The sequence below is a fragment of the Antennarius striatus genome, chromosome 14 (assembly GCF_040054535.1).
Source record: "Antennarius striatus isolate MH-2024 chromosome 14, ASM4005453v1, whole genome shotgun sequence".
NCBI lineage: Eukaryota > Metazoa > Chordata > Actinopteri > Lophiiformes > Antennariidae > Antennarius > Antennarius striatus.
In genome coordinates, this window is record NC_090789.1 from 8,081,697 (window position 1) to 8,109,467 (window position 27,771).

A 27,771-nucleotide genomic window follows, 5' to 3' on the forward strand; every position below is an offset into this window, starting at 1 on the left:
GCTCAGGTTCACATCAGTTTTTCTTTCTACTGGAGGCAAAAAACAATTTATTTTTCCAACACTGCTTAACTCTTATTACCCGAAAATGTATGTTTATGTGAAAGTAAAAGATGGAGCAGACACACAATATTCAGTGTGGTTCATTGTTATATAAACCTAACAATAATTGGACAACTGATGCCACCCCCTTAAGACAAATGTTGTAACACTGTATATGTTACAACATTGCACACTGGCCTAGAAAAAGATGTACATTATCAGTCTTTCATTGACCATTTTGGATACAGTTGTGCTTTTGTTAGCATGTTTCAATGATGTCTAGATTGAATTTGTGCATTTGTTTATCAGTTTTTTTGTCTACAGGGGTTTGATAGTTATTTTAAGTATTTTTAGAAATATAAGTGAAGCTGGTAACAAAAACTTGATGAAACAGTCTACAAAATGATTAGTCTGTTTTTGGATCTTTTATTTATTTATTTATTTATTTTTGTTTGTTTTCTGTCGATTTATTTTTGACATTTGAAGAGCTGTGCTCCCTTCTGTCATAATTCATGTCATCAGGTTTGGTTCAGCTACTTGTTATTCAAGCATTGTCATACAGGTAATATATCTTTTTTCTGAAATTGTTTCTCTTTTGATTTTTCTATTTCTGTATAAGCACCAGTCGAGAGTTGAAGTGTTGAGCCTTTCTAATAATTGAATCAAAATTCAAGAGACTGCACTCTGTGTGAACTTGTTAACAAGTTGTGAAATGAATTGCTCATTTTTAAAATGCATATAGAACTGTAAATTGCATAATGTGTTTTATTACTCTTTATGAAGCAAACATCTCATTGTAATGTGTTTGTTCACACTCCTAATTCTGTTTATCTGCGATGTTGTTGTTTTTTCACATTTTCCCTTATTTATTTATTTTTTATCTGTCTTTCAAACAACTGTATCAATTTATCCTGTCTCCCTTTGGTCCATGTCTTTTTTGCCTCACCTTTATTAATGTCCTTCTCTCAACCTTATATTTACTCCCATCTCTCCAGTGGAGGGTCAGTGGTTGGTGTGGGGGCCATGGTCCACATGCAGTACAACTTGTAACACAGGGACCCAAGAGAGGCAGAGGCGCTGCAGTCCGTCAGTGCATGGCTGGGCTGAATGCCAGGGGCCCCATCAGGAGAGGAGAGAATGCACCAACCCATCTTGCAGTGGTACGTGAATAAGCAAGTGTATTTTAGTGTAATTAATACTTTTTATGAAATGCTCTGAAAAGGCAACATGGGAGAGGTATTGTTTGTTAGCATCTATACAGTTTCTTTGTGTTTCACATGCCAGTAATTTTTGTGTTGGGATCCATTTTGGCCTACAAAACTGTTTTAACCATCGCAATATAACAGGAATTTAATGTACTTGGATAACTGTATGAACTTGGGTACTGAAATAAAAACAAGTATTTTTTACTCGTTGCTGGATTTGCCTTGTTCCTGCTGCAGGTGGAGGTAACTGGGGCAGCTGGAACCACTGGAATCTCTGCACCAAGACATGTGACTCAGGTTGGCAGCGTCGCTTCAGGATGTGTGAGGGTACTGGAGCTCAGGGCTACCCCTGCGAAGGTTCTGGAGAGGAGGTTCGGTCTTGTAATGAGAAGAAATGTCCTGGTCAGTGGCTCTGGGAAAAATGGCTGTATATGTGTTTTGTACATGATATTTCACTGTTTTTCTGAGTTTTTGCATGCTTGAACTATTTGTGTCTGTCGGACTGTGTGTGTGTGTGTGTGTGTGTGTGTGTGTGTGTGTGTGTGTGTGTGTGTGTGTGTGTGTGTGTGTGTGTGTGTGTGTGTGTGTTTGTGTGTGTTGGTGTGTGTGTGTGTGTGTGTGTGTGTCCACAGTCAATTGAAATTTAAAAAATGCAGGCATTCATTCATTGATTTCACAGATCTGTCCTTTATGCTTTCTGTTTTTTCTCGCAGTCTTTGTCTTCTTTCTGCCTGTTCGCACCTCTTCGTAAAGTTCAATGTCAGTGTCAACCACTGAGGGAAATAGTCAGATTTTATAAGCATACCTCTAGATTCAGCAGCGTGTCTGCATGGAAATGTACAAGAGCTTTTTCTGTGCAAGTCGAAATTCACTAGTATGTGCTTTCATTCAGCTCTGACAGGGAACAATTGAAATACTATAAAGTGTAGTGCTCATTCTGACCCCTTTATTTCTAAGCAGTTTTTACGTCTCTTTAGGGCAGCGTTTCTCAAATAGTGGGGCGTGCCCCCCTAGGGAAGCGGTGCGATGCCAGGGGGTGCACGTGTCATGCTGGGGAACATGCTTTTTTTGCAGTACAAGAACAAATTGTAATTGCATATCCACTACAATAGTTGGCAGTGGTGCTCTCATTGTCAGGTGTGCATAGGGAGTATTAGCTCAAGGTACTATGAAGAAGCGTCTAGGGATGGGCTAGTGGGTGTCACTGTGAGTACAGTGAGAGAAAAGAAGAGACTGGTGACGTTACTGTGTCTAAAAGTGCTGGTTGCGGACAGCATAAAGCTCAATAAATGAAGGCGGAACTTTAAGACATTACACCCCAATCACGCTGAGAAGCCGCTGGAGTTTTTTCAGTGAAAATGTGCCGAATATTGACTGAAATCATCCCGCTTTGTGAATTCTACTTCAGGAAACCAGTGAGCTCTGTTAGCATCATATACCATAAGGTGGCATGCCAATCTGCTCAGTGCAAAGAGCCCCACCATAGCAGAGGAGCTGGAACGTTGAGCAGGAGCTGAGAGTCCAGTTGTTGGATTCAAACCCAAAAACCTGTGCACTGACTACACATGCTCATTGTAGCCATTAATCCTGACTTCCTCATTTTGATTTAAAAAAAAAAGTCATCACAAATTGTTTTATTCATTTTTGTTTTGTAGGTTAAGGTGTTTTATATATTGTGCTGCTCAGTTCATGTTGCTGAACTGAATTTGATTTTTTTTATTTATTGATTGATTTTATTTAATTTTATTTTTCAGTACGAAATGGGGCAATAAGTTGGTCAAATTTTTTTAGTTTGAACAAGGTTTTGTTTTGTTTTTTTAATTTCAGGCAAATTGATGAACTTAAAACGTTTCTGTTATAGGCTAAAAAATAATGTTAATAAAATTATTCTTTCATATGAATTGAACTATATTTCTTTTTTTTCCTTTTTTGTTTTTAATATTAATAAGGATACAATGTTATGCAGATGTGTACTTAACAATTTTATAGACAATTGATATTATTTATAGTCGCGGCAGAGAGTGGGGGGGCGCTAAGTATTTTCTTCTTACTGGGGGGGGGTGAGGGGGGGCTACACAAAATAATTGAGAAGCACTGCTTTAGGGTAAGACAAGGATCTTGTCTGTTGGCATTGCAGGAGAGCATCATATCATATTTTCTCCCTTTCTTCCTCTTGGTCTCTTCTCATTCTCCAGCCTTCTTCATCTTTCTGCATTGCCTCTGCACTCGTACGTCCCTTTGGAATATCTTTATACTGTATCTCGCCCATTTTTTCATCAGGGTAATGAAAGAGAAGGGGGGGAGATGAATTAAGAGTGGGAATAAGATGAAGAGGGAATGAGATGGCGCACTAAGGCAGTGACACTGATAGAGCACACTAAGCAGTGCACAAGGGAATAAGATTGCAAGCTTTTTCAGGAGAACATTGATTTGTGTCTTGTTTTCTGCGCTTTTCTGCTCTGGCTATGAATGTGTCTGCATCTGTGATTCTTTTTTTTTCTATATTTTCCTGCTAGACTGCATTTCATTTCACTTCTTCTGTGTATTTCTCACCTACTTTTACAGCTCCTCATGAGATATGTAAAGACGAGCACCTTCTCTCTACATCATGGAAGAGAGCCTCAGCAGGAGAAACTGTCTACAGCAAGTGTCCAACTAATGCCACTGGTCAGTTGTATGATAAATCTACACTTATTTATGCTAACTTTCTGAATATGTCACAGCTAGAGAGGGAAAATGTATTTCTGCTTAGCCTGGACCTTTCAGTATAATGAAATTATTGGGTTATATATTAAATAATTATTGAAAAATCTATTGGGTTAATAGGTATAAAATGCAGAAATAAAAATATTTCTTAGTGTACCACTTAAAGTGAGAGTAAGGTTCTACTGAAAGTCATATTTAATTAAGAATAAACATGTAAGATCAAATTAGAAATTGTTAGCAATTTATGGAAATCCATCGAACATTGAAGATACACTCGTAAATTGAAAGAAAGCAACACAATGTAAAAAAAAGAAGTTTCTTTCCATTAATTGTTTGTTTTTTTTTGTAATTTCATAATAAATATGTTTTAACAAGTTGTTTTTTTTTTTTTTTTAAATAATTCTCAAGACACACTGTGCTTATTTTATGAGTCTTGAGTTCAAAGATGCATTTTCAGGAATAAATAGGCTTTAACTTTCTTTAGTCACAACTGCACTATAGTTAAATATTCACACCTGGAAGCTAAGGTCTCAATGAACGTGAGGCATGGTTAGTTTGGTATTGTTCAAGTTGTTAGCTTCATATATACTGTATAAAACCACTATTACTGTGGTTTATTCTAAATTTTGATATTCAAAATATTTACGGAATTTCCAGTCCTTGTTTTAAGTAGAATGTACCATTAATCAGTACACCAAAAAATGTGGTGCATGAAAACCAAACTTCACTTAAGAATTCATTATCACAGTAATGTTTATCATAACTCCAGGTTTTCAGCTGGCTGCCAGACCCTTTTTTCTTTTAGCTGCTGTAAGCAGCAACAACAACAGAAAGTAGTCTTTTTTTTTGCACTATTTCACTCAGAATTTAAGCCGAGCAGATGTGCCTTAGAGTTCCTTTGGTACAAACATGTCTCTACAACTTTCAAACTATGGTGTTGGCTGTGACATTAAAACAGCCTACATAAATCCACTGCCAGGAAAAACCTTACAGCTTAAAGAAGATTGCATTGAAGGCAAATCATTGCAGAGTACGTTGCACATATGCAAATCACAACCATGTCTTAACATATTAACATTCAAGTCTTTAGCAGCTCTCTAATCACTGTGGTGTAAATAAAAGAAATCAGGTCAAGTCCCTGATGTAAGTCAAGTCATTGCTCAGGTCATGTAAGTTACAAGACATATAAAATTCTAGTATTCTTTAGTTTCCAAGTTAAATTAGTTAACGGAACCTGGTCACTGAACATTAGACCAGTAGAAACTGGTACATTTTCTGTAGTCCTTCAAAGTTCTAAAAGATGATCTCCCTGAGATCTTGATGAACTCTATCCCGGTAAGATATTTCCATGCTGTTGTTTCCAGTAATATACAGCTATTTAAACTCTTCGAGGAAGCTTGTATTTTCTGTCCTTATCATATTAATAGTTGATTTTAGAATTCAAGGTGACTCTTTTTTCATGTATATTTTTAATATTTGTATGTGTCTTATCTTGTTTTTGTTTTTTTCACAGTAAATGAAAACTATACCAACATTTTTTATATAAGAAGGATGTGTTTCTGTCAGAATAGTTTGAAATGCATAAACCACATCCGATCTAATCTGTCAGATCTTCCTAATCCTGATTATAGCCTCTTATTTTTTAATTCATTTTCCGTACCTGCTTCTTCCACTGTCACGGGTTGCGGTCTCTTATTAAGCAATCCTAAAATTGATTTGTGTCTGATTCCTGCAAATGTGATAGTGGTGTAAACAGGATTTCTCCCACTGAGCAGGAACATCACCGATTTTCTCAGCAGTGGTTGCGAACTTCAAATATGAAGAAATATGGTTGTTTCGATGACAAGTGAGAGACATGAGGTTGGGAAGACGTTTCAATCAAATTCTGTTTCACCTTCTTGGCCTCAGCCTAAAAAGCTGTTCACCACAACATGACTGTTCCAGTGCCAAAGAATCAATTTTTGTTCATTTTTCAGATGAAACATATTGATGATGTTGTCTGTTTTAATCTTGTGCATCTCTCAATTTAAACTAAATCTAAATCAGAACTGATTTAGTTTGTCCCTCTGTGTCTCCTCTTCTAGGATCTGCTAGTCGTCGTTGTATGCTGGATAATAATGGAGTTGCTTTCTGGGGTCCTCCGAGCTTCGCTAGATGCATCTCAATTGAGTATAGATATTTACATGTATCTGTAAGTTCCTTTACACAGAACTCACACACTTTGAAACACTTGCTAGTTTTGATCATTTGATAATCTCTTGAACTCTCAGTTGTAGCATGGTTCTCCAGCAGAAACCAACTTGTCTTTCTCAGTCATGTGAATTTATATGAGAGGGCTCTGTTTATTCTTCAAGTTAATCACTTTCTTGCTTTCCTCCTTTTCTCTCACAATATGCTTCTTTTCAAGTTAGTTCTTTTAAGTTTACAACTGCAGATGTGTCATTACCCGGGGCTTGCTAGCACCTCTAATTAGCTTTTCCAGAGCTTTGCTCTTGCACTTATCAATTAATGAACTTAGCTAATGAATGTGTTAATCAGAGATTGCTTCCCTGCTCTATGAACTTCAACCTTCTCCATCTCCTCGATGATGACTGAAAGATCCGAGGGTTAGGGAGTATGCTTGACAAAGCTGATTGTTCTGTTAGCTTATGTTCCAACCTTTTATTATTACCAGTAGTCACTAATTAATTTTCTTGGGATGTTGTTATCTTCTGTACTTCCAAGCTCTTTCCCTCACTCTGCTTCCCTTTAGTTTGTGCATGGACACACTCTTGCTCTTTGTATATTAGTCTCAAAAGTAATGACATCCAATTTCTGCCTGTTGATAGTCTTATTTTAAGCACGAGGAATAAAATGCTGCCATATACTGTATGCTCCAGTAGTGAAACCCCCCTGAACTCACATTCATTAACATTTCTGTGAAACATAACTTGTAGCTCATAGTTTGTATGAAGATGCATGTACTAAAGTAAGTCATGACGGTCATGTATGTAAAGTGCTACCATTCACTTTTCTCAACTTCTGTTTCTTTAAACACATTAGTTACGAGAGCATCTCGCGAAGGGTCAGAGGACCCTGGCTGGGGAGGGCATGTCTCAGATCGTAAGAAATCTCCTGGAACTCTTGCAGAGGAGGAGCTACTACAGTGGCGACCTTCTCTTTTCCACGGAGATTCTGCGAAATGTGACGGACACCTTCAAAAGAGCAACCTACATCCCAGCTTCCGACAACGTGCAGGTAAGCCTTCTTTTGAAGCCTCCTAAAGTCTCACTCTGTACAAAACATGTGGTCACAGACACACTCTCACAGACTTGCAATGCCTGTAAGTTTAATTCATGTAGAAGCTCAGCTTCCCTCTGTATGGGGTGTGCATGAAAATGAACTGTTGCAGCGGCCTCAAAGGGGATTTTTGGCGGAGTTTTTCTTCTTTTACTGTCTGTAAAAGAGCAAAGTGTTCATGTCTCAGTCAGACATTTGTCAGACGTTATTTTATGTTTTACATAATGCCTATGAACCTGTGAATACTGTATGAAACTTAAAGAGAAATAAACCGAGCTTCTGCTAAGGTGGTAATTGTTGGTTCTGCATTCCTGCTACATAGAAGGGGAAATAGACAATGTGATTTGGCAAACCTCATGTATTAACAGCTGAATTCTTATTTTTCATTTAGAAATTCTTCCAGATAGTCAGCCACATGTTGGACATGGAAAATGTAGAGAAATGGGAGGACGCTCACCAGGTAAAACTTTGAATACATGTTTATGCATTTTACTGTATGTTTAGTGTAATACTATTTTCATGGTCATGCCACAAATGAATTTATGATCACTGTCTTCACTGGTACATATTGTCTACTAAGTGACTCTGTGTGTGTGTGTGTGTGTGTGTGTATTAGTGAATTTTTTTATGACTCACCTTGATGCTTTTGAGTTTAAGAATGATAAATACAATTGTTGAAGATCATTTCCCATCGCTCCATCCACAGGTCGCTCCTGGGGCTGCTTTGCTAATGAAGATATTAGAAGATTTCATTCATCTCATTGGAGAAGCCCAGAAACCTTTCCAGAGTTTTCTAGTGGTTACCAACAATCTCAGTGAGTGTAATGCAATAATGTCTTGTGAGCAGATATGACAAATCAATTTTTTTAATGATGCAATAAAGATATAATAATAGATATTTTAGCCCTTCCAAAGAACTCATGTACGTATTTCAATATCTATTCATATCATCAGACCAACTTTGCCAAAATTTGTTGGTTTATCAAAACAATTCCCAGTTACTTTTTCTATTTTGAATTATCTCTTCCCAAATAATCTAGTTTCTTAAATGCATAGGATTAACCCCTGCTTCCATTTGCACTCAGTTGAATTTCAACATTTTTTGGCATGTCTTGTGTGTCTAGTGATAACCATTCAGCGAGAACCGGTATCAGCAGTGTCCAGCGATATCAACTTCCCAATGAAGGGCCGGAGAGGGATGAAGGACTGGGCCAGAACAGCAGAGGACAAGCTCTACATCCCAAAAGAGGTCTTCACCAACCCCACTGATGGTACGACTTGGTCTTAACTCTTTTATTTTGGTGCGGCAGTAGCTGAGTCCGCTAGTCCTTGGGCTGGGGACCAGAGGTAGCCGGTTCAAGAACCGCGTGGACCAAAATGTTTGCAGTGTGAACTGGTAGTGAGAGGTGCCAGCTCACCTCATGAGCACGGCTGAAGGGCCCTTTCCCTTACAAGTTGTTCATTGTGGTGCCCCATGAGGGAGCTGCCTGCCCCTCTACCTATCTGCATGGCTACAGGCCTTTTGGTGATTCAGGACTGTACCCCAAATATTATTATTATTATCATTATTATTATTATTATTATTATTATTATTATTATTATTATTATTATTGTATTCATGTAATATAATGTGCACAAAAAGAGTCAAACTTGTTACACTGTGGGTGGGGGGGGGGTCGATTATGTAGCAAGTATACCACTGTACAAGCAAAGTGCCAAGACTTGTGACAACCTTGATACTCTTAGTTTTAAATGCAATATAAGAAGATGTAGCGGCTTTTGTAAACAGTTAATATCCGACCACGAACTGACCAAGACTTTCTAGATCCATGCACAAATGCAGATGTGAATAAAGGAAAGTAAATACAAGGTTTTCAAGGACATAATGCTCAGACTGATTGGCACTGTAAAGGGACCCTTGAAGCTTTCTGTATATAATATCTTAACTATTGTGACCTTTCCTTCAGGTGCTTTAAGTAAAGCCAAGAACCAAGCAAAGTAACTGAACAAATCCACACTTGGAGACACATGTAGGGGTTGAGACAAATAAGGCACATGGACGGTGTAAAGGGGAAACAATGTGATTTAAGTAGAAACAGGATTGTATTCAACCAGCAGAATTCCTGTCTGGCAGCCCCTTCCCAAATTAAAGATTTGAGACGCTACAGGCCAATAGAGCAGAGCCATTTCTGACCTCTGACGCGCATTGATGTAATAAAATCTCTTTGATTGCTATTCAAGACATCCAGCATGCTCACCTCAGGGCAGTGCAAATCACACACTCTTCCTTTGACTTCATTAACCACATTGCAAAATGTTGATTACAACCTGCCTACCACCTAAACATCCACCTTTTACTTATCAGAACATTTTATACTTCCCCTTGAGTTGTTTATGTTCAAGTTGTTTTTTCTGTATTTTATGGAACGGAATATTCACATATTTCAAATAATGACTGCTAGGCTGCAACTGTAAAAAAAAAAAAAAAAAGCAAGTCTTTGTTTAATGCTGAAGTATTGCAGTTGTTCCAATGTACTTATTCATTCAGGTTGCCTGTTTAAGGACATCATCGGTGCTCGTCACCCATGTAAACTCTGTCTCTTCCTTTTGTAAGCACTTAAGTTAAAGTGTTGATTGCTATCAGTCTGATTGGTTCATTTACCCTATAATGAAAGCCTCTCTTCGACCTCTCTTGGACAGCTTAAACATGCTTATAAAGGTCAACTGGTACCTTTGTGTATACATGTGCGTACGTAGTGGTGCACACACTGGCCCAATTGATTGGTTAATGAATCTCTTCACTGAGCATAGGCCCAAACTGGCATTCCTTCCGCTGTGTCTCTCTTCCTGTCACAAACACACATGCTGGCTCTCAATCCACCTTAGAGGCAAACACACACATAAAAATCCAAACATTATATGTGGCATTTATGTGGTTCAACACCATTGAATTTGAAGTGTTTCTCAAGCAAGACCACAAACCCCATGAGTACACTTTGTTTAAAAGATCCATTCATACATCTTTCGGAACTGCTTTATCCGCCATAGTGGGTCACAGGAAGCTGGAGCCTATCCCAGCCGTCTTTGGGCATGAGTCAGGGCAAACTCCGGGTGCAACGCCAGTGAGCCACGGTGTTTAAAAGATTTAAGCTGAAAATTTGACAATGTGAGGTTGCTGACATTTTCTCTAAAAAAATGGGGCATCCTTTCCTGCCAATGTTTTAGGAGCTAGGCCATTTGATAGGAGAAGATTCTGACATCTCTCATGTCTGTACATAGACATTCTGTCTTCCTATGCTTAAATGATATGCAAATCCTCCAATAAAAGAAACCAATAGGTGTAATTTCCAATGGGATTGTAACAATTAATTTTGTCAGGCATTTTCCTGAAAGCAACGAAACAAAAGTGGGACGAAAGAGATATTTAATTAAACACAATTACTGGTCGGTTGGTTCAATTGTGCAAAACTATTAGTGTTCTACACTGCTCAATTTTTTTTTTTAAATATTCTGTACTGTACATGAAAGTTGTGAAAACAAAACAAACAAGGAACAAATGAAAATACTAAGTTTTGACTATTATAGTCTTTAATTAAAGCCATAAATTATTGCTTCACTCCAACTCCCTTTGTATCTTTCCCTGGCAAATGAGTCATTAAAGTTCACAGCTTGTGACTGGTGGTTTGCCATTTTGTTGGATTGCAGCTGACTACGGACTATTTAGATGCTCAGCAAGTGGGGAGTGACGAGAACTCTGTTAATGGGAAATTAGAGTTTTGTGATTGAGTGCTTTTCTAGTATTAATCATCCTTGAGCTGTTGAGCACCACCCCCTCATACACTGATTTACCGTTTACCCACAGTACGCTGACTTTCTTATTTGCATACCTTTGCAGACACTGTCCAATTAGGATCCATCACAGTCACAAGCTTTCTCATGCTGCCGACTTTGATCCACTTTTTTTTTACTGTCTTACTGTCTCAAAATTACTTTTTTTCCTACTGCATTGTCAAGATCTTTTTGACTCTTTCACCTTGCCTGTCATGCAAAGTTATCTCTTTCTCTGAGTATTACCTCTTCTGCACTGTGCAGACGTATTTTGAATGAGTCACCCCCCCCCCCCCCCCCCCACTGATGCTTCTCCATCATTTCTCTATTTCTCTTCCTAAAAAGGTCAAGATAAGGAATGGTATTTATCTACATACATTTTCCCCCTACTTTTCCTTTATGCTTATTTGCATCTCTCTCATTTGAGACAAAGTGACATTTACAGAGGGACAGTGGGACAGTGCATTTCCTTGGGACCCTCTGCTCTTTTTGAATAAAGAACAGAGGAGAGTTGTAGAAAAGATTGTGAAAAAGAACCATGAAATGGATGAAGTGCTGAAAAGGTGATTGTAGACTGACAACAACAGACAAACATGAAAAGGAAGGAATATCAAAGTGGTTTCATACATGATATACAAGTCATAGGATGTTTGTCTTGTATATCCTACATCTTGTATGTCTTGTATATCTTGTAGGATACACAAGACATATATCCTACAAGAGTTACCTGCAAAACCAATGAGTTAAATGCCAAAACATACTGTTTCCACCCAATCTAAACATAAAACCACTCGCTTGTACCTATTACAATTATGTTTTGTAACACATTTATTTTATACAAGATTATTTATTGATTTGTAATCATAATTATAATGATTATTTACAATTTATTTTGATTGTTTATATTTTGCCTTTCCACTGTGCAGGATAACAACCACCAAGCATGGTAAATGACAGATGGTGCTGTTGCTTGAGCTGATCAGTTGCAAAATTGTGTTACAGAAACAGAGACCGACTCGGAATCAACATTGCACTATGTCATTGGATCCATCTTATACAGGACATTGGGTATCATCTTACCAGCACCAAAGTGAGTAATTCTCATTTTATCAATTTTCTAATATATCATAATTATGCAAGCATTTCGAGCTATATTTTCACCTTTTGATTCTTAGTGTACTTGGTTTTATCTAATATCTTATCTAATACTTTCTCAGCAATTTTTAATTTCCCATTTTTTTCAGTTTTTCTGACTACCTTTCTTTTTTTGGCTCTTTCTTCTTTGTTGAGTTCCCTCTATCTGATTCCAATGTACAATTTTCCATCTGTCTTCTCTCTTATAGCATCTGCCTTGCTTTCCTTCTCTCCTTGTGTATACAGTACCTAATTATCAAACAAATATGTTGGACCCACCTCCAACCTCTACAACAAACAAACCAACAAAGCAATAAACAAAAAACCAAAAAAAAGATGATTTTTTTTGCTCTCTCCCTGCATCGTCAGTCTATTTTTGGAATAGTACAGTTGGCTTATAATTGGTGTGGGCTTAATGGGTTCTGAAACTTTCACAGGACTTGCAAAATCTGAAGTAAGGAGAAATCAGAAGGTTGTCAAAAGGCCACTTTGATAAGATGTTTGTCCTGGCCCTGGGCACTTTTATTTAGGTCAGTGGTCTTAGTTGTGGAAAAGCTGAATTTGTTAAAAATCATTTTTCCCTGTAGCTCAGCTGAATTCTAATAGGACTACTGTTCTTTAGATTCCTCCCTACTAATTAGGTTTCTACGTGTATTTGTACTCATTTACTTTTTTTTTTTTAATTTCAAAATAAATCTTGAAAAATCTGACAAGATATTGGCTGTACTTTATGTGCCATCACATACACCTGTTTATTAAGTTTTTAAATTTGGACCAAATTTGGTTGTGTGATAAATAGTTAAAAAATAAAAAAGCTTAACATAATACGTGTATTTTTTGTCTCACCTCAGGCCCCCTGCAGTGATTAACTCAAAGATTATGACAGTGACAGTGCGACCAGAACCACAACCCAGTGAGCCCATGGTGGTGGTGGAGCTGTCACCCCTCATTAATGTAAGTATGAAAAATGAAATCTCAATTTTCTTGCAACATCAGAGCTGAAATGCTTCACAATTTCATTAAAAAAGTTCGTCATTTCTACAGCAGCCTGTTGTGGATTAATGAACATTTCTCCTTTATCTTCAATTGTGAACTTTCCTACTTACTTTTTATTTGATATTATAACTACTTAACACTTTATGAGAAAACATATTCTGCATGAGATATTTTTCAATTCAAGGGTTTTTATTTTTTATTATTTACTTGTATACAGAGCAAACTTTGCCTAGGAAAATACATATACATATATTTTTTAAGGATTTGATTTCTCCCAGCTGACCCATTTTTCCAGAGTTTAGATGAAAGAGAAAGTGCTGCATGCTATAAAGTGCCACAATACTCCTGAATAGCCTGAATAAATGCAGACCTTTTTGACTTCCTTATATCACTATATCTCCTGGTACCTATTGAGTTTATGTTACAGTAGAGTATTTTTATAAGCGACTTGTAGGGTGTCTTCAGTGGAAAGGACTAAGTGCAAGTTTAATGAGAGGCACTCTCCATGACCTCAATAAAATGGGATCTCATTTGCCATTCTGCTGTGTAAAGGTGGACAAAGTCTTGAAAATAATGTTTAATATTGAATGACTCTCTAGAGACAATGCAAACAAATTTACACACACACTGGAATCAGTCTCTGGCTGTGTCAACTGGGACCTGACAACTCATTCTCCATCCCTCGACACTCCATTGCCATGTTTTAAAATACTGTTTCATTACTTAATCATGGCATTTCCTTTATCGGCCCATTATCCCTTTTTTTTTTAACACTTCAGGCAAGCAGGCATGCTTTTGTTGCCCACGTCTAGCACACAATGACTTTATAATGATCTAAGCATGCTGCTGTGGGCTACTAATTGGAACCTCCAGCTAGAAAAGGCTATTTTCCTTGTTGTGTGCAGCACAGGACTAGAACACCGTTGAGGACACATGTGCATGTACATAACTTTGACCAGTATGTTGTCAGGCTATTTTATGATTAAATGGCAAATAAAATTACTGGTACTTTTCAGAAAAAGAGCAATAATGTCTGCCATATAAAAAGATGATAAGGCAGAGAACTTACAAGTGACTAGCATAATATTGTTTTGAATTGTGCTAATGTTGTTAGTCATAGCCACAAGTAACCATACACATTATGTGAAATACATTTCTGGACATTAACAAGATCTTAAAGTAAAATGAAAATACTTTATATTTGATCAAAAATACTTTGTTTAAATTCATGTTAACATCTTGTGAAATATGCTTTCAGCGATATGGGTCCTTGCTGTACATTCTTAATGAAAAGACATTAGCGATATTGAGCTTGTAACCCTAGGCGATAAAGCAAATATGTGTACTTCCCTAAAACAAGGGTGTCAAGCTCATTTTTACCGAGGGCCAGATCAGCATAATGGCCGTCCTGAAAGGGTCAGATGTAACTTAAAAATGTAAGATATATCAAAAAAATGTTAATGTTAAATATCTGTTAAATACGTTCGCTTGTTGCTGTGTCATATTTGTCCTGTTATGAACCCCACAGGACTCTATCAATCAAGGATCAAAACTATACAAGCGAATAAAGAAAATTAACATTAAACACAAGTTAGGACATTAACTTTGTTCAAAACCCATTTCCCACAATAGGCTTAATTACTGCGTTGTGAGAAATGTAGTTGTGGTCAAAGCACACTTTTGACCTATTTATTTTTCAACACTCTGACCGTTTACAGTTCGTTCTCCCAGGCCACGGACCACATTTTGCCCCAGGGCCTTGAGTTTGACACATGTGCCCTAAAATATTAACTCAATCCTACCAAAGCAATATTTCAGTTTTTGTTTCAAAATGTAACAAAGCAATGGTGCAGAAGAAGGGATAAGCTATTCTAGCTAAAGGCTGCACTACTACAGAATATCATCAGTGTAGAAGTGAAAGTATTATATCCTGAAAGTAGTAGCTTTTGTCTTTCAAAAATACTTTGGGTAGAAACTCAAGCTGAACTTTTGAAACCAGAGAAGAAGAGGAAGTTAAACTAGAGGACATTGACTTCCCCTGGTCTTCAGATGCTGAAAGTGTGCAAACTTGTCTGGGTTAGAGAAATCAAGCTAATGCAGGGTTGTGACTCTTGTTTTTCTCTCAAAGAGGGTGTTGGGGGTCTCCCAATATTCCTAATTTAAAAAAAAAAATGCATCTCTGCTATTCAAACATCATGAGAGTTTCAGGAAATGTATTCCCAACCAGTTTGTTCCATTTCATTTTCAAACTTATTATGTATTATGTGAAGTATCCAACTGAATTAATGTAAATTTGTTCTCTGACAAAATACATGTCATGAAATTAGTTGAAGCATGGCACAACATACATGGTGGGAACCCCTCTAAAAAACTGCCTTTTCTTTGAACGACAAAGAAGACAGCTGTTGAGATAGACATTACTGTCAGACACACGTTGTTCTCTTTGAGAGGCATTTATCAACTAGGCACTGTCATTATGTAACATATCAGAGCTGAAGTGGAAGTAGACATAGTGGAAGTACACGGATGTCACTCCCGTGAAGTCAAGTATGATGCCTGCTGATTGATAGTTGAATGCTAAAATAAACTGCCACACTAATGTACGCCCAGGGACATCTAGTCTTGGTCTGAGTGTTAGACATAATAAAACAGTGTTATCCATCAATCTGTGCCAACTTGTCTGATGTTGTGATTATTAATGTTGTGTCAGCCCAGCCTTTTGCATCCACCATCGCCAAGATTCCAGGATGTCTTTATAGAAATTAATAGTAATAACATGAATTTGGATCACTCTTTTGCTGTTTTTAATTTTTGAAAGTTCATTTTTAATGACTACCTCTTCTTCATTGAATTTTTTTTTTCAAATTTTCTCCAAAGGCTGTTATGACTACAATTTTATGGACGTAACAGGGTGGGTGTGAATTTACTGTTATAATACCCTTTACCATAGGGGGGAGCTCAAAGGCAAAGCGCTCTATAAAGGACACTGGAAAGACCAACTGACTGGAAAAAAAGAGGGCTCTGTTTTCCTCTGCATTAGCCCACTGAGATGCATAGACATTAACTGTACCGCTATTGTTATGATTCTTTCTTCTAAAGGACCTAGAAAGTATAGCGTTTGGTTTTATCTTGTAAACAAAGTTTTGCTTTATTTTAAAAGATTTAATATTTTAAATGCATTTGATTTAATAATAAATGCATAAACATAATCTTTGGCATAGGGGGTTCTTGAAAAATAAGTAATGGAGAGGTGGCTGAAGATAGACGTCAATAAGTTGACAAAGTTGCAGTGTATCTTTTAAAATATTGATGTTGTGATTGATTGTCTGATTGAGTCATAGTGAGTCGTCTGTGCCAACTTGCTTGACTGAGCATTGATTACCACGTGATTCACCTGCCTTTTGAACCTCAAAAATGTGGACCCAGCAAGTCAATGCATTAAGAGTCAGCTGATTGTAACATGCCAGTATGCAGACCCTGTTTGCTGACATACATTTACTATTTTCATTAAAAACACAAGATTAGAGATAAAAGGTAAAATATGTGACACACTTAATGGGGGTTTTGAAGTTTGGTATTCCCTTATAGTTTTTTTTGCCCATAGGTACTTTACTTTTCCTGCATCCCTAATTTTAATTTGACAATTTATTTTCCTTAAATATTTTCCACTGTGGTCAATCTCATGTAAAGAATTCCAATACTTCATCGCCTGGATGTTTATGACCTTTATACAACTTGACACATTATTGTCTTCAAAATTGTTTTTTCTTTGATTCTAACTCTCTTAAGTCATCACACACACACACACACACACACACACACACACACACACACACACACACACACACACACACACACACACACACACACACACACACACACACCTTGTCTATTTTTGCAGTAGTAGCCTCTATTTAGCGTGCTATTCTTTGACAATGACAGTTTCTCCATCCCTCCCTGTCTCAATCCTTCTCTTTCATTGTCTGTTTGCCTCTTTATCGCCCCTGCACCATCAGTCTTTCTCCACTGGCAACAAACTATTCTGTCTTCTCTCTATCTCTATCTCTCACTCATTCTCTCAACTGACAGTAACAACTTATCTTCTCTCCTTCCCTCCCTATCATCCAGGGTACATCGGACCCTCAGTGTGTCGTCTGGGACTATGGCAACCCGTAAGTTAATAAAAGTTATTTTGACACCCGTGTGCATGTGAGTTTGTACAGTGCAGCCATGCATCTGTCATTGTGTGTATATGTTGTTTAACTTGTGTGTATTTGTGCCCCAGGCATATTAATATTTATTAATGAACGGAAAACAATCTAACGAAGTACTCTGCATGGTGTTAATTAGATTAGTCATGAGGAAAAAAAACAACAACACTATTTTCTGTTTTACTAAGAATTTAAGTCACATCACTCACATTGCATCACATGGGTTCTCCCTCACTTGTCTATGTGGACCACTAACTTGATATTGTTGGACATAAGTTATGTAGTTCACTAGCCATTCGGTGATCTAGTGAACTACATAACTTACGTAACCATTACATGTAAACCAGTGCAATCAATCACACTGTTGTAACCGTTAACCCACATAGTGATTCTTCTTTTTGTCAATACCAAAATCAAATTTGTTCAGAACCATTAAGCCAGTGTTTGTTTCTAAGTCATGGTCTAATTGCACTTCACTGCCAGCCATTGCCTTTGAATGGCCCATATCTATTACCCACAGTAGTGTAACTGCACAGGTGCAGCTCATCCTAAACGATAAACAGTTATACTCATGCAGAATAAATGTCTTTTATGCCTGGATAACATTTATCAGCTAGCCCTTCACTGATAAAGTTGTGACTTTGTTAGCACTGGAGAAAAAAACAAAAAAACACTTCATTGATTTAGGATTAGGCTGATGTTTGGGAAACGATGATAATGCATTTTTGAGATCAATGCCTCAGGTCTGTTTTTTTGTTAAATGTTTGATTAAGATGAATTAGCTTCATTGCCATCATACAGGAGTACAACGAGATTGCAAGGTTAAATGTAGAGTTGATCCAGAGGGTGCGTTACCACTACTGGCCAACATAACCTAAAGTTCCTTGGGGTCATGGTTTTTCCTGATGATGGGGGAAAACCGGAGTTCAACGAGAAAACTCGTGCAGACATGGAGAGAACATGCAAACTCTACAGATAGGTCATGATGGAAAAGCTGGTGTTTGAACCCACTTTGCTATGAAGTAACAGTGTTAACCACTATGCCACCGAGCCACCGGATGTCAAAACAAAGCCTTGTTTTATTGACTTTTATTGTTTTAAAAGGTATTTATACAGACAAGTCATCAGCAGAGCAACTACCTTAAAAATAAAACCTGAATTTGTCTTGTCGCTGTCACAGAAGCCCTTTTTTCTGACGTGACAATAAAATGGATGACGTAAAATTCTACTCATCTTTGCTCCCCTATTGAGGTGTGTAGATTGTGTTACCAAGTTCGAGTGGAGCATTCCCCTGTGAACAAACCTTACAATGGGAGTGCAGGTTTGCACAGAGAGGATAAGACATTGTAACTTATCAAACCATTCCTCTCTATCGAGGCAGGAGAGGAACAATGCTCAGCAAAGTCAATTAACTAGTTGGCAGATTACAGCTGCAATCCAAATTTAATTCAAATACATTGTGGGAAAAGGTCCAAACAGAATATAAAGCAGCAATGTATATCAACCAAATTCACTGAGGAAAAGACAGGAGACAGAGCTGGAGGTAGCAGAGATGAAGATGCTGAGGTTCTCTCTGGGAGTGACCAGGATGGATTGAATCAGGAATGAGTACATCGTAGGGACAGCACATGTTAGAGGTTTTGGAAATAAAGTCAGAGAGGCCAGACTGAGATGGTTTGGACATGTCTAGAGGAGAGGTAGTGAATACTGTATATTGGTAGAAGGATACTGAGTTTTGAACTGCCAGGCAGGAGACCTAGAGGAAGACCAAAGAGGAGGTTTATGGATGTAGTGAAAGAGGACATGAAGGTAGTTGGTGTAAGTAAATAGGATGCAGAAGACAAGGTTAGATGGAGGCATCTGATTCGCTGTGGCAACCCCTGAAGGGAAAAACCAAAAAGAGAAGGAGAAGGTCTATCAACCAAATACACTCAACATAGTGTGTGGAATATTTACTGGGTGTTAGCTCATATTTCTGAGCACTCCTGCATAATGCAACATAGCCACTCAAATGTATTCATGTGTGAACTCACAACAGGTGGTAAATGTGATATAAATGTGATATATCCTATAAAAAAAAGAATCTGGTCTTAAATTATTCATCATTTGATATTGTGAACCCACTAAAAAAACACAGTTAAACATATACTGCATGTTTAAGACAGTTTTTCATATTATAGATTAATCACCACATTAATGTTTTGCCTACTTTTTTTCATCTTATATATATTTCTGCTCTGTTAATCTTCCAAGTATGAACTGTTCATCTCTGTGGTTTGTTTACAGCTTCAGCTTGTGCAGTGTACACAATATGAAATAATTATAACATGCTACTTGGTTGCACTGACACTCTTAGGTGATCGTGTGAGGATGTGTAACGCACATAACTGTGTCAGTTGTGAAAATCAAAGTTGGTTTCAAAATATGGACTGAATCACCTTTATATTATGAGTGTATGGAAAACGGAAAGGAGGCTCCTGGTTTTTCACTTACTGAACGGAAAAAGGCACCTGTACATAGACCAATGCTGTAATCTTGACTTGGACGAAGAACTTGTTGTTCAAAGCTGTTGTCTGTTTGCTGGAGGATATCACCTCTATCAATGTGGCTGTCTTTCAAACAGATCTACAGGATTTAGGCTCAAGTAGGAGTCAAGTAGTAGGTGGGGAGTGTATGGAAAGTAATAAAGAAGGAAGGCATCAGCAGGAGACAAAGATATTTAGTTCAGACACAGAAAATTCCATCTATTGCTAGTTATGGAGATTCCATGTGATGCCACAGATGCACACACATTTAAAAATGTGCTTGTGTATCATTACCACTTAATTGTTATGATGTGTAGATGGGTCATGTTTGTACATACATTTGAGAGATTAGCAAACCACACAGAAGCTCAAATCTCCAAAGCCAACTGTCATCCTCATCAAAATTGTCAGTGCACATTTTCAGCAGTGGTTTATTTACAAATCTGAAAGTTATATCAGTGGTGGCAGTCGTTCACTTGCACTCACACTCGGCTGGCTCAGTTGGCCAACACGTTGTACTACTCACAGTTCATCTCAGTATTTATGTGCAAGAGTTTATTTATTTATTTTGCCCCTAAAAGGCCCATATGTTGGCACCATCTGCCCGCCCAAATCGCCGTGTTTGCTATCGCTCCCTTTCCCATGACTGTGTCTCCTGAACCGATATTTATTAATCCTCCAAGCAGACTCAAATTGATACCTTTATCTTTTTCTTCAAGACAAGTTTGCAATGTTAGGAAACAGCTCAAATTTCAATTTTTTTTTATCCTGTTTGTCTTTTTTTTCCAATTTTTATACCTTAAATATGGGTTATTACCACACATATTCCCTTTATTATGTTGATGGTGGCTATTTTCATTTTTTCTTCATTATGTGGTTGGTGCCCTTGCCTCTGGCATCATTGTTCTATGACCCTGACTCTGCCTCAGTACAGATATATGACTAAACCCCCACTGACATACATCCATTCATTGTGCAGTGAAACTCTTAGCTTCATTCAAGTGAATTAGAAATTACTATATTTTAGATTATATCTGTGTCACTCACAGTTGCACTATACTGATTCTGCAATCAGAATAAACAGCCTCTTTGACTGCATATTTGGAAAAAGCACCTTTAAAAATGTATTTATGCATCAATCCTACCTTTCATATTTATTTTTTAATAAACATAAAAGCAACCTATTGACACAAATGAAAACAGTGAAATAGCTGTAAATTATACACAGAAAACTGAGCAATCTCATTTTAAAATGTGCTTAAAAATATGACCCAGTAGAGATAAATGTAATATACACTTTAGACGGATGAATGACAGTAAGCTTTTGAAGGGTAGCAGGTCACTTAATCCCATTTCTAATACCCAGTGGTCTTCATCTTGATCAGGGATCAGTGTTTAAAGGCTGCAGCCCCCTGCACTTCCCCCACCACCCATCACAGCAGCAGAGTAATAATGGCTTGGTGTGCAACACAAGTCACTCTAACATCCTCAATCTGACATGGTAGATGGAAGCTTGCTTTGAGCTCAGACTGATCTTGTTCTGCTATCAGCTTTTTGGCAAAGTTATATCTCAACTTTAAATGAAGCAAAAAATGCCAGGCATATTCTGTACTCTGCCATAAACTATCTGGACAAAATCTGTCCAAAATGTAATTACATTGGTCTTACAAAAAGGCATAGCAGAGCCAAGTGTAAAATATCTTCTTCTTTTTTCCATTCTCATGACCAATCTATTGCCCATTTAAATTCCATGTGCAAAGAACAAAGTACTGTATATAAATGAATGAATATATCAGAATAGCAAATCATGTTTAATTAATCGATTTATCAATTAATTATCATCCACCTGAGTTTTATTCTGAAACTTAGTCTTCAACCAAAATAGAAAATTTAGATTTAACTTAATTGATTTAGATTTCCTTGACATTGCTTGAAGGAAATTACATCCCCTTTGTATCAAATCATTTATACAACATTTTCCTATTTGGAATCGGTGCTGCTCGAAACTCTAAGTAGTACATTTTGACATTTGCAGTAGCCTCGTGACAGAGCCTGTCAACCTCATGCTGGCCCTTTGCACTGCTGTATATTGTGCAACTCAAAGACAACAAGATTTGATGACAGTTTTATTCATGGAGGAATTGCAATTGTTGCTTTTTAATCAACCCTCTGTTTGCTCACATATGCACATAGTAATACCGTGCAGATCATTTGTCTATTATTGATATATTACAAGCAATGTATTTTATTATGCACTGTAAAACAGTTTGCAGATAGCTTCTGACTTCTAGAAGTGACCATTAAGCTGTTTTTTTTCTTTTATTTCACCGATAACTTTGAACTGCCTCACATCATTCATTCACCAAATTTGGAAATGTTTACTTTCGCGTCTCTATTTCCTTAGATATGTGCAAGTACAAATTGGGTGTGGGGGGATGGTGTATGCTGGAAACACATGCAGCCATACACACACACTCACACACACACACACACACACACACACACACACACACACACACACACACACACACACACACACACACACACTCTCTCTCTCTCTCTCTCTCTCTCTCTCTCTCTCTCTCTCTCTCTCTCTCTCTCTCTCTCTCTCTCTCTCTCTCTCTCTCTCTCTCTCTCTCTCTCTCTCTCACATGCTTAACAGTTCAGCCCAGGGAGGAGGGGATGGAGGTTTGATAGGGCTTGCTCCACTTTTCCATCTGACAGAACAGAGGGGATCAAGACTCTGTGTCAAACAGCGAGTTGGCGTGGCAAGAAGTTGGCCTGTAAGGCTTAGATGGGCTCTACCTCCATTGGGCTTTACAAGCACGGACAGGCTCTTTGCTGATTTCCTCAGCGATCCCACCAGTCCTTGAAGATCACGTTACTTGGTAGTTTTGAGTCTTGAGATATCATGCTGTCGTTGTTTTGGGAACAGTCACTTCTAGGGTACTTTTGATTATTCTGACTTGTTAAATGTCCGTGCTTTTAATTAAAGTGATTTAGTTATGTAAATTGGATCAGGACTGTTTATTCTGAGGAGTTTTTGTTAATTAATATTTTATTGGTTGCCCAATCATGTGACCAGTCGATGCAGAATGGGCCACTATATCCTTTTGTGTGGCCTTCACAACTGCTCCTTTATTTTGGTCAAGCCAAAGATTATGTAGCTTTTTGCAGAGAGAAACACAAATTACCCTGTGCTCATAGCTGGAATACATTGCTGCCCCCAATGCTACACCTGTAAAATTTGACATCCTCTGGGTAAGTAACATGTACCAGTTTCTGGGTGAAACTATTGTATTTACTTTTTTGTGATTGAAAAAAAGGGTCTCACAAGGCTTATATTCAAGGATGTCAAAGTGTATAATTTTTCTTTTACTTACCTTGTTGACTTCATATTTATTTTTCAGCTGCTTGATATAGGCAAGAAGTGCATTTCGTTCATTCGTTCATTCATATTCTATACACGCTTCATCCTCTGCCGCGGGATGCTGTAGCCTATCCCAGCTGACTCAGGGCGTGAGGCAGGGGACACTCCAGTCACAACACCAGTGCACTGCGGGAAGTGCATTTTATTTGTACTTTATAAGATTCTGAGCTGCAGATTAGGTTAAATAAAGATAAATACATAATTTTCAGGCATTCCTTTTACAGTTTCTTGAGATCTAACTTCATCTAAAATAAATTCAGGACCAATAATCATTTTCCTGCTTTAGTTACATTCCTTAGAACAATGATACAAGGAATACAGGCATTCTCAGCAACAACCTTTTTGTGGCTGTAGTGTGATCCTATATATCTCTTCTCTTCCTGTTTGCTGACTTGTTTGCACACCGGGAAGAATGATAATCCTGGGAAAGAAGCTTATAAATTAGCTCATGCCCATGTCAGAGATCAGATTGGGCCATAGAGGTCAATGACAGCGCACCTTCCTCACACAATGGCAGGGAAATGGGGGGTGCGGCTTTCTGTGACAAACACGCAATGCCTGAAGCAAAAGAACAACAGGTGGGATCAATAATTTTGTTATTACAGTTTTTATTTAAAAGAGAATCCTCTTGTAATGTTGGGAGACTTCTGTTTGCTATCCTATGGATTAAAAAAAAACATTTGCTAATATTTACGTTTTTTAACTATTCCACAACAATTGGTAGTCACATCTAAACATAATGTTTACCACAAATAATTTCAATCAGTCTGTACAGTCTCAGACATAAACATCATAACTAGTTTATAGCTGTAGTGAAATGTAAAGTCATTTAATCCCTCTGTTGAATGTGTGGTTGATTGATTCATGTATTATCAAATTGAATATGTTTGCATCTGGTTGTACCTACAACTGAAAAGGAAATGTACTTGTGACATTTTTACAAATAGATTGCCTTTCTTTCAAATTAAAAAAAAAAGATATTTTATATGTAGTGAAAAAAATATGATTACAAGTTAATTATAACAAGGCAAGACATTTTGACTCATGGCAATTTTAACTACACACACACATGCTATAAATCATTGACAAAACAATAAAATGGTTAATGTATTTTCATTGGGAAGAAGAAAATGCAAAGAAGAACAACATATTAAAAATTATATACTGTACAAGTTAAAGCAGCAATGTCATCATTGTGACATAATTTTAAACACTTTTGTTCTGTCCTTTTGGCCTCTCCTGCTTCTCATTGGATCACAAGAGGCAGTGCATTCATAGCTCATTCAGGCTCATTCCTAACTTTTTTATACTGAACCTTGCTGTCTTAATATACTGATTTAAAAAAACAACAACAAACAAACAGATGCAGACCTGTGTAACTGGCATTGTATTATAAGTTAAGCTTTTTGTAGAATAGTGCATTTTTGATACAAGTCCACAGGATTAAAATTGGAGGGGCATGGAAACCACCAGATGTGGAAAGCATTATTTCAGTTTAAATCATGACAGGAGCCAGTAACTGAAATACCAGGAACCTGCAGCTAAAATAGAAGTCGGCCATCATTTACACCTGTGCCTGTAACTGTGACATGTCAAAATATCTTCTGTGAAAAACGTAGTCCCTGCAGCCACTAGACTAGCAGAAAGAATGAACTGGTTTACAATAGGGCATAAACTAGAGGGCTGTAGTTATGACAACAAGCTTGCCTTAGGTAGAGATGGTGCACTGTGGATTAAATACAGAGGGAAAAAAGAATCTGTGTATCAAAACAATAAATAATAAAACTAAATAAAAAAACATAATAAAAGTAATAAAACATGAACTTTATTATTGCAACCTCTTTCATGTTCATAAACATGAGTGAATGTGTCCACTTGAGGCTTACCTCAGTAACTCGAAAAATTCACTCATCACACTAGTCCTTCCATGACCCATCAGTCATTTGTTTGAAATGCGAATGACTGAATAATTTGTGCTATACCTATACTCAAAATTATCTCCTCAAACATTGCATTTTAAGCTATTGAGTCAATGACTTGATATTTTCTGAATACTAATCCTCTGTTATACTTAACATTAAATCCCTGCCATCCATAAAATAGTTGACAATTTGACTTGAACATTTTTTTCTGTATGAGGATAAAACTGTACATGCTTTTGATTTGCAACTTTGAGGGTATATCTATGTCATCCTTTATTGGTGTCTTCATATCTTTGCAGTTATCGCTGTTTATTCTGACAATGTTTGCATTTTTTGTTTTTCCTCCTGTTTAATCACGTTGCTTGTCAGGGCGTATGACACACATTTGATTGCATAGTTTGACTAAAATCAGTGATGAGATACACAACATTGGATGATACACAGGATGATATTTGATGATTATAACATATTTTGGGGCTAGTCATCTCATAAGTCAGTTCTGACAATGTTTTTGCCAGCTGCTAAAATTACATGATAATGATAAATTAAATGATCAATGGCAACTTTGTAAGACATTTCCCCATGCAAGACAGTTCACATGTGTCTGGATAAGGCTTAACTTAGACATATTTTAATTGTAATTGTTATTTTAAGCTCTATATTTTTATCGATTAGAAATGTTGACAACACTTCACCATGTACTGTATATCTTTGTGTGATTTTGAGGAGTTGATGACAGAAAACTGCTTCAAAATATTCAGTTTTGAGTTCAGCACATGTTCAACAAGATGCAAATGGCTTTCATAGCAGTGACCTTTTCAGTCAAGGGCTGTTGCCAGTTTATTCTCAGAAGATATGAAAGGTCAATTTATCTTGTTTGAAAGCATTTTTCAGATTTTTTTTCTAAAAAGCTCCAACATCATTCTAATGTTAATTAGAAAGTAAAATTGATGTAATGAGTTACTGTATTGATCGGTGTCAAGAAACAATACCCTACTGCTGTGACTTTTGTGTGTAACTTTAGCAACAGCAATTTCATTTGATTGTCCACCAGTTTGGTCTGGATTGATATTTGTTGACCAGTGAATTGCTAGGAATATTTCTTTATTCAGGGTTTCATCGTGAATCTATCTTTCAAGATTCTCTGATTTTTTTTTATTTTTTATGAAACATTCACAGGAGGGGTTTTCAATTGTTTGTATCTACAATATGATCTATGAGTATGAAGTCAGACATTTCAAATACTACATTTATAGATGAAGTCAGTGGTCTTTGTTGGGAGTCAAGGTCAAACAATAAAATTCAGCTAAAATAAATGAAGGTCATCAATTAGTGAAACTCAATATTCTGCAACCAAAACAAAGAGCTCTCTGATGATGTGAATTCAGGCAAGTGTGTCAGAGTTAAGCCCATAGCAGTTTCAACTTTCTCTTTCATCCGAAGTTTTTCTCGTGAATATATCTTTGTAGGTGAAGCATTAGTGTAAACAAATGGCATACTTCCACATGTACAACTGCCTCATTACAAGTTACACATAAATCAGTGTGCCGCATTTCCTGTTATATGCCCATTTAATATACAATCATCAATGCATGTGTAGTCAGAGCCCATATGGCTATGTTTTCCTTATGAGAGTGAAGCAATTTGAGACTACTTTACCTGATATCTCTAGAGAGCTCACAGTGACAATTTGTGTGTTTTCAATTCATGAATTCATGTATCATTAGATGAATCGTTCTCAGCTTCGTGGAGTTAGAATATGACTTTCTTTTTGTAATGTGAAATGCAAATGTAACCCAAAAATTACCTCTTACATTGTGCACACTTTGGAGGATTTTCTCTTAAGAGAGAGTAAGTCCACTGTTGCTATTGTTTTCCCTGGATTCCAATTTCCGTACACACATATACTGAAACAAATGAACCGTGCGCCATGTTGCTACCTGACAAGATGTCTCATGGCTTCATTGCTGTGACTTGTTTTCCGATCCTGAGACTTTGAAGTGTGCAGATGATGATCATCAGGGAATTGCTTTCACATCTCATTACAGACATTATGAATTGTGTGTCTGTGTGAGAGAGACATTGTGTGTGTGTGTGTCTATGTGTGTGTGTGTGTGTGTGTGTGTGTGTGTGTGTGTGTGTATGTGTGTGTGTGTGTGTGTGTGTGTGTGTGTGTGTGTGTGTGTGTGTGTGTGTGTGTGTGTGTGTGTTTCACATATCTTTTGAACATCAATGTTGATATGTTCCTGTCATTTCGTTTTGAATGGCATGTCACAGCAGGAGTACATTTAGCCCTGGGCCATATACTATGTGGGCTTAACATGTTGCCATTGGTCTTTGGTTGTTACTTTTTATTAGTTCCTTTGCTACTTTGTTTGACAATAGAATGAACCCCAAAATGACTGCTTTTTTTATTTCATGATTCAAAATCCAGAAAAATTCAATACATTTCTTAATTTGATTTCCATATATACTCATGTGCATTACCTGAATTTT

The 27,771-nt window shown here is 37.2% G+C and overlaps 1 protein-coding gene across 1 annotated transcript in view; it reads left to right on the forward strand.

Moving 5' to 3' along the window:
* The window catches only part of adgrb2 (adhesion G protein-coupled receptor B2), a 136,695-nt gene that overhangs the window by 55,586 nt on the left and 53,338 nt on the right, over positions 1–27,771 (forward strand). Inside the window, exons 5-15 of the mRNA XM_068332855.1 lie at positions 1,035–1,199; positions 1,482–1,646; positions 3,810–3,911; positions 6,035–6,141; positions 6,993–7,187; positions 7,621–7,689; positions 7,936–8,044; positions 8,354–8,500; positions 12,060–12,147; positions 13,043–13,145; positions 17,316–17,359. Of these exons, the coding sequence (XP_068188956.1) occupies positions 1,035–1,199; positions 1,482–1,646; positions 3,810–3,911; positions 6,035–6,141; positions 6,993–7,187; positions 7,621–7,689; positions 7,936–8,044; positions 8,354–8,500; positions 12,060–12,147; positions 13,043–13,145; positions 17,316–17,359 (1,294 nt within the window). The remainder of the gene's footprint in view (positions 1–1,034; positions 1,200–1,481; positions 1,647–3,809; positions 3,912–6,034; positions 6,142–6,992; positions 7,188–7,620; positions 7,690–7,935; positions 8,045–8,353; positions 8,501–12,059; positions 12,148–13,042; positions 13,146–17,315; positions 17,360–27,771) is intronic.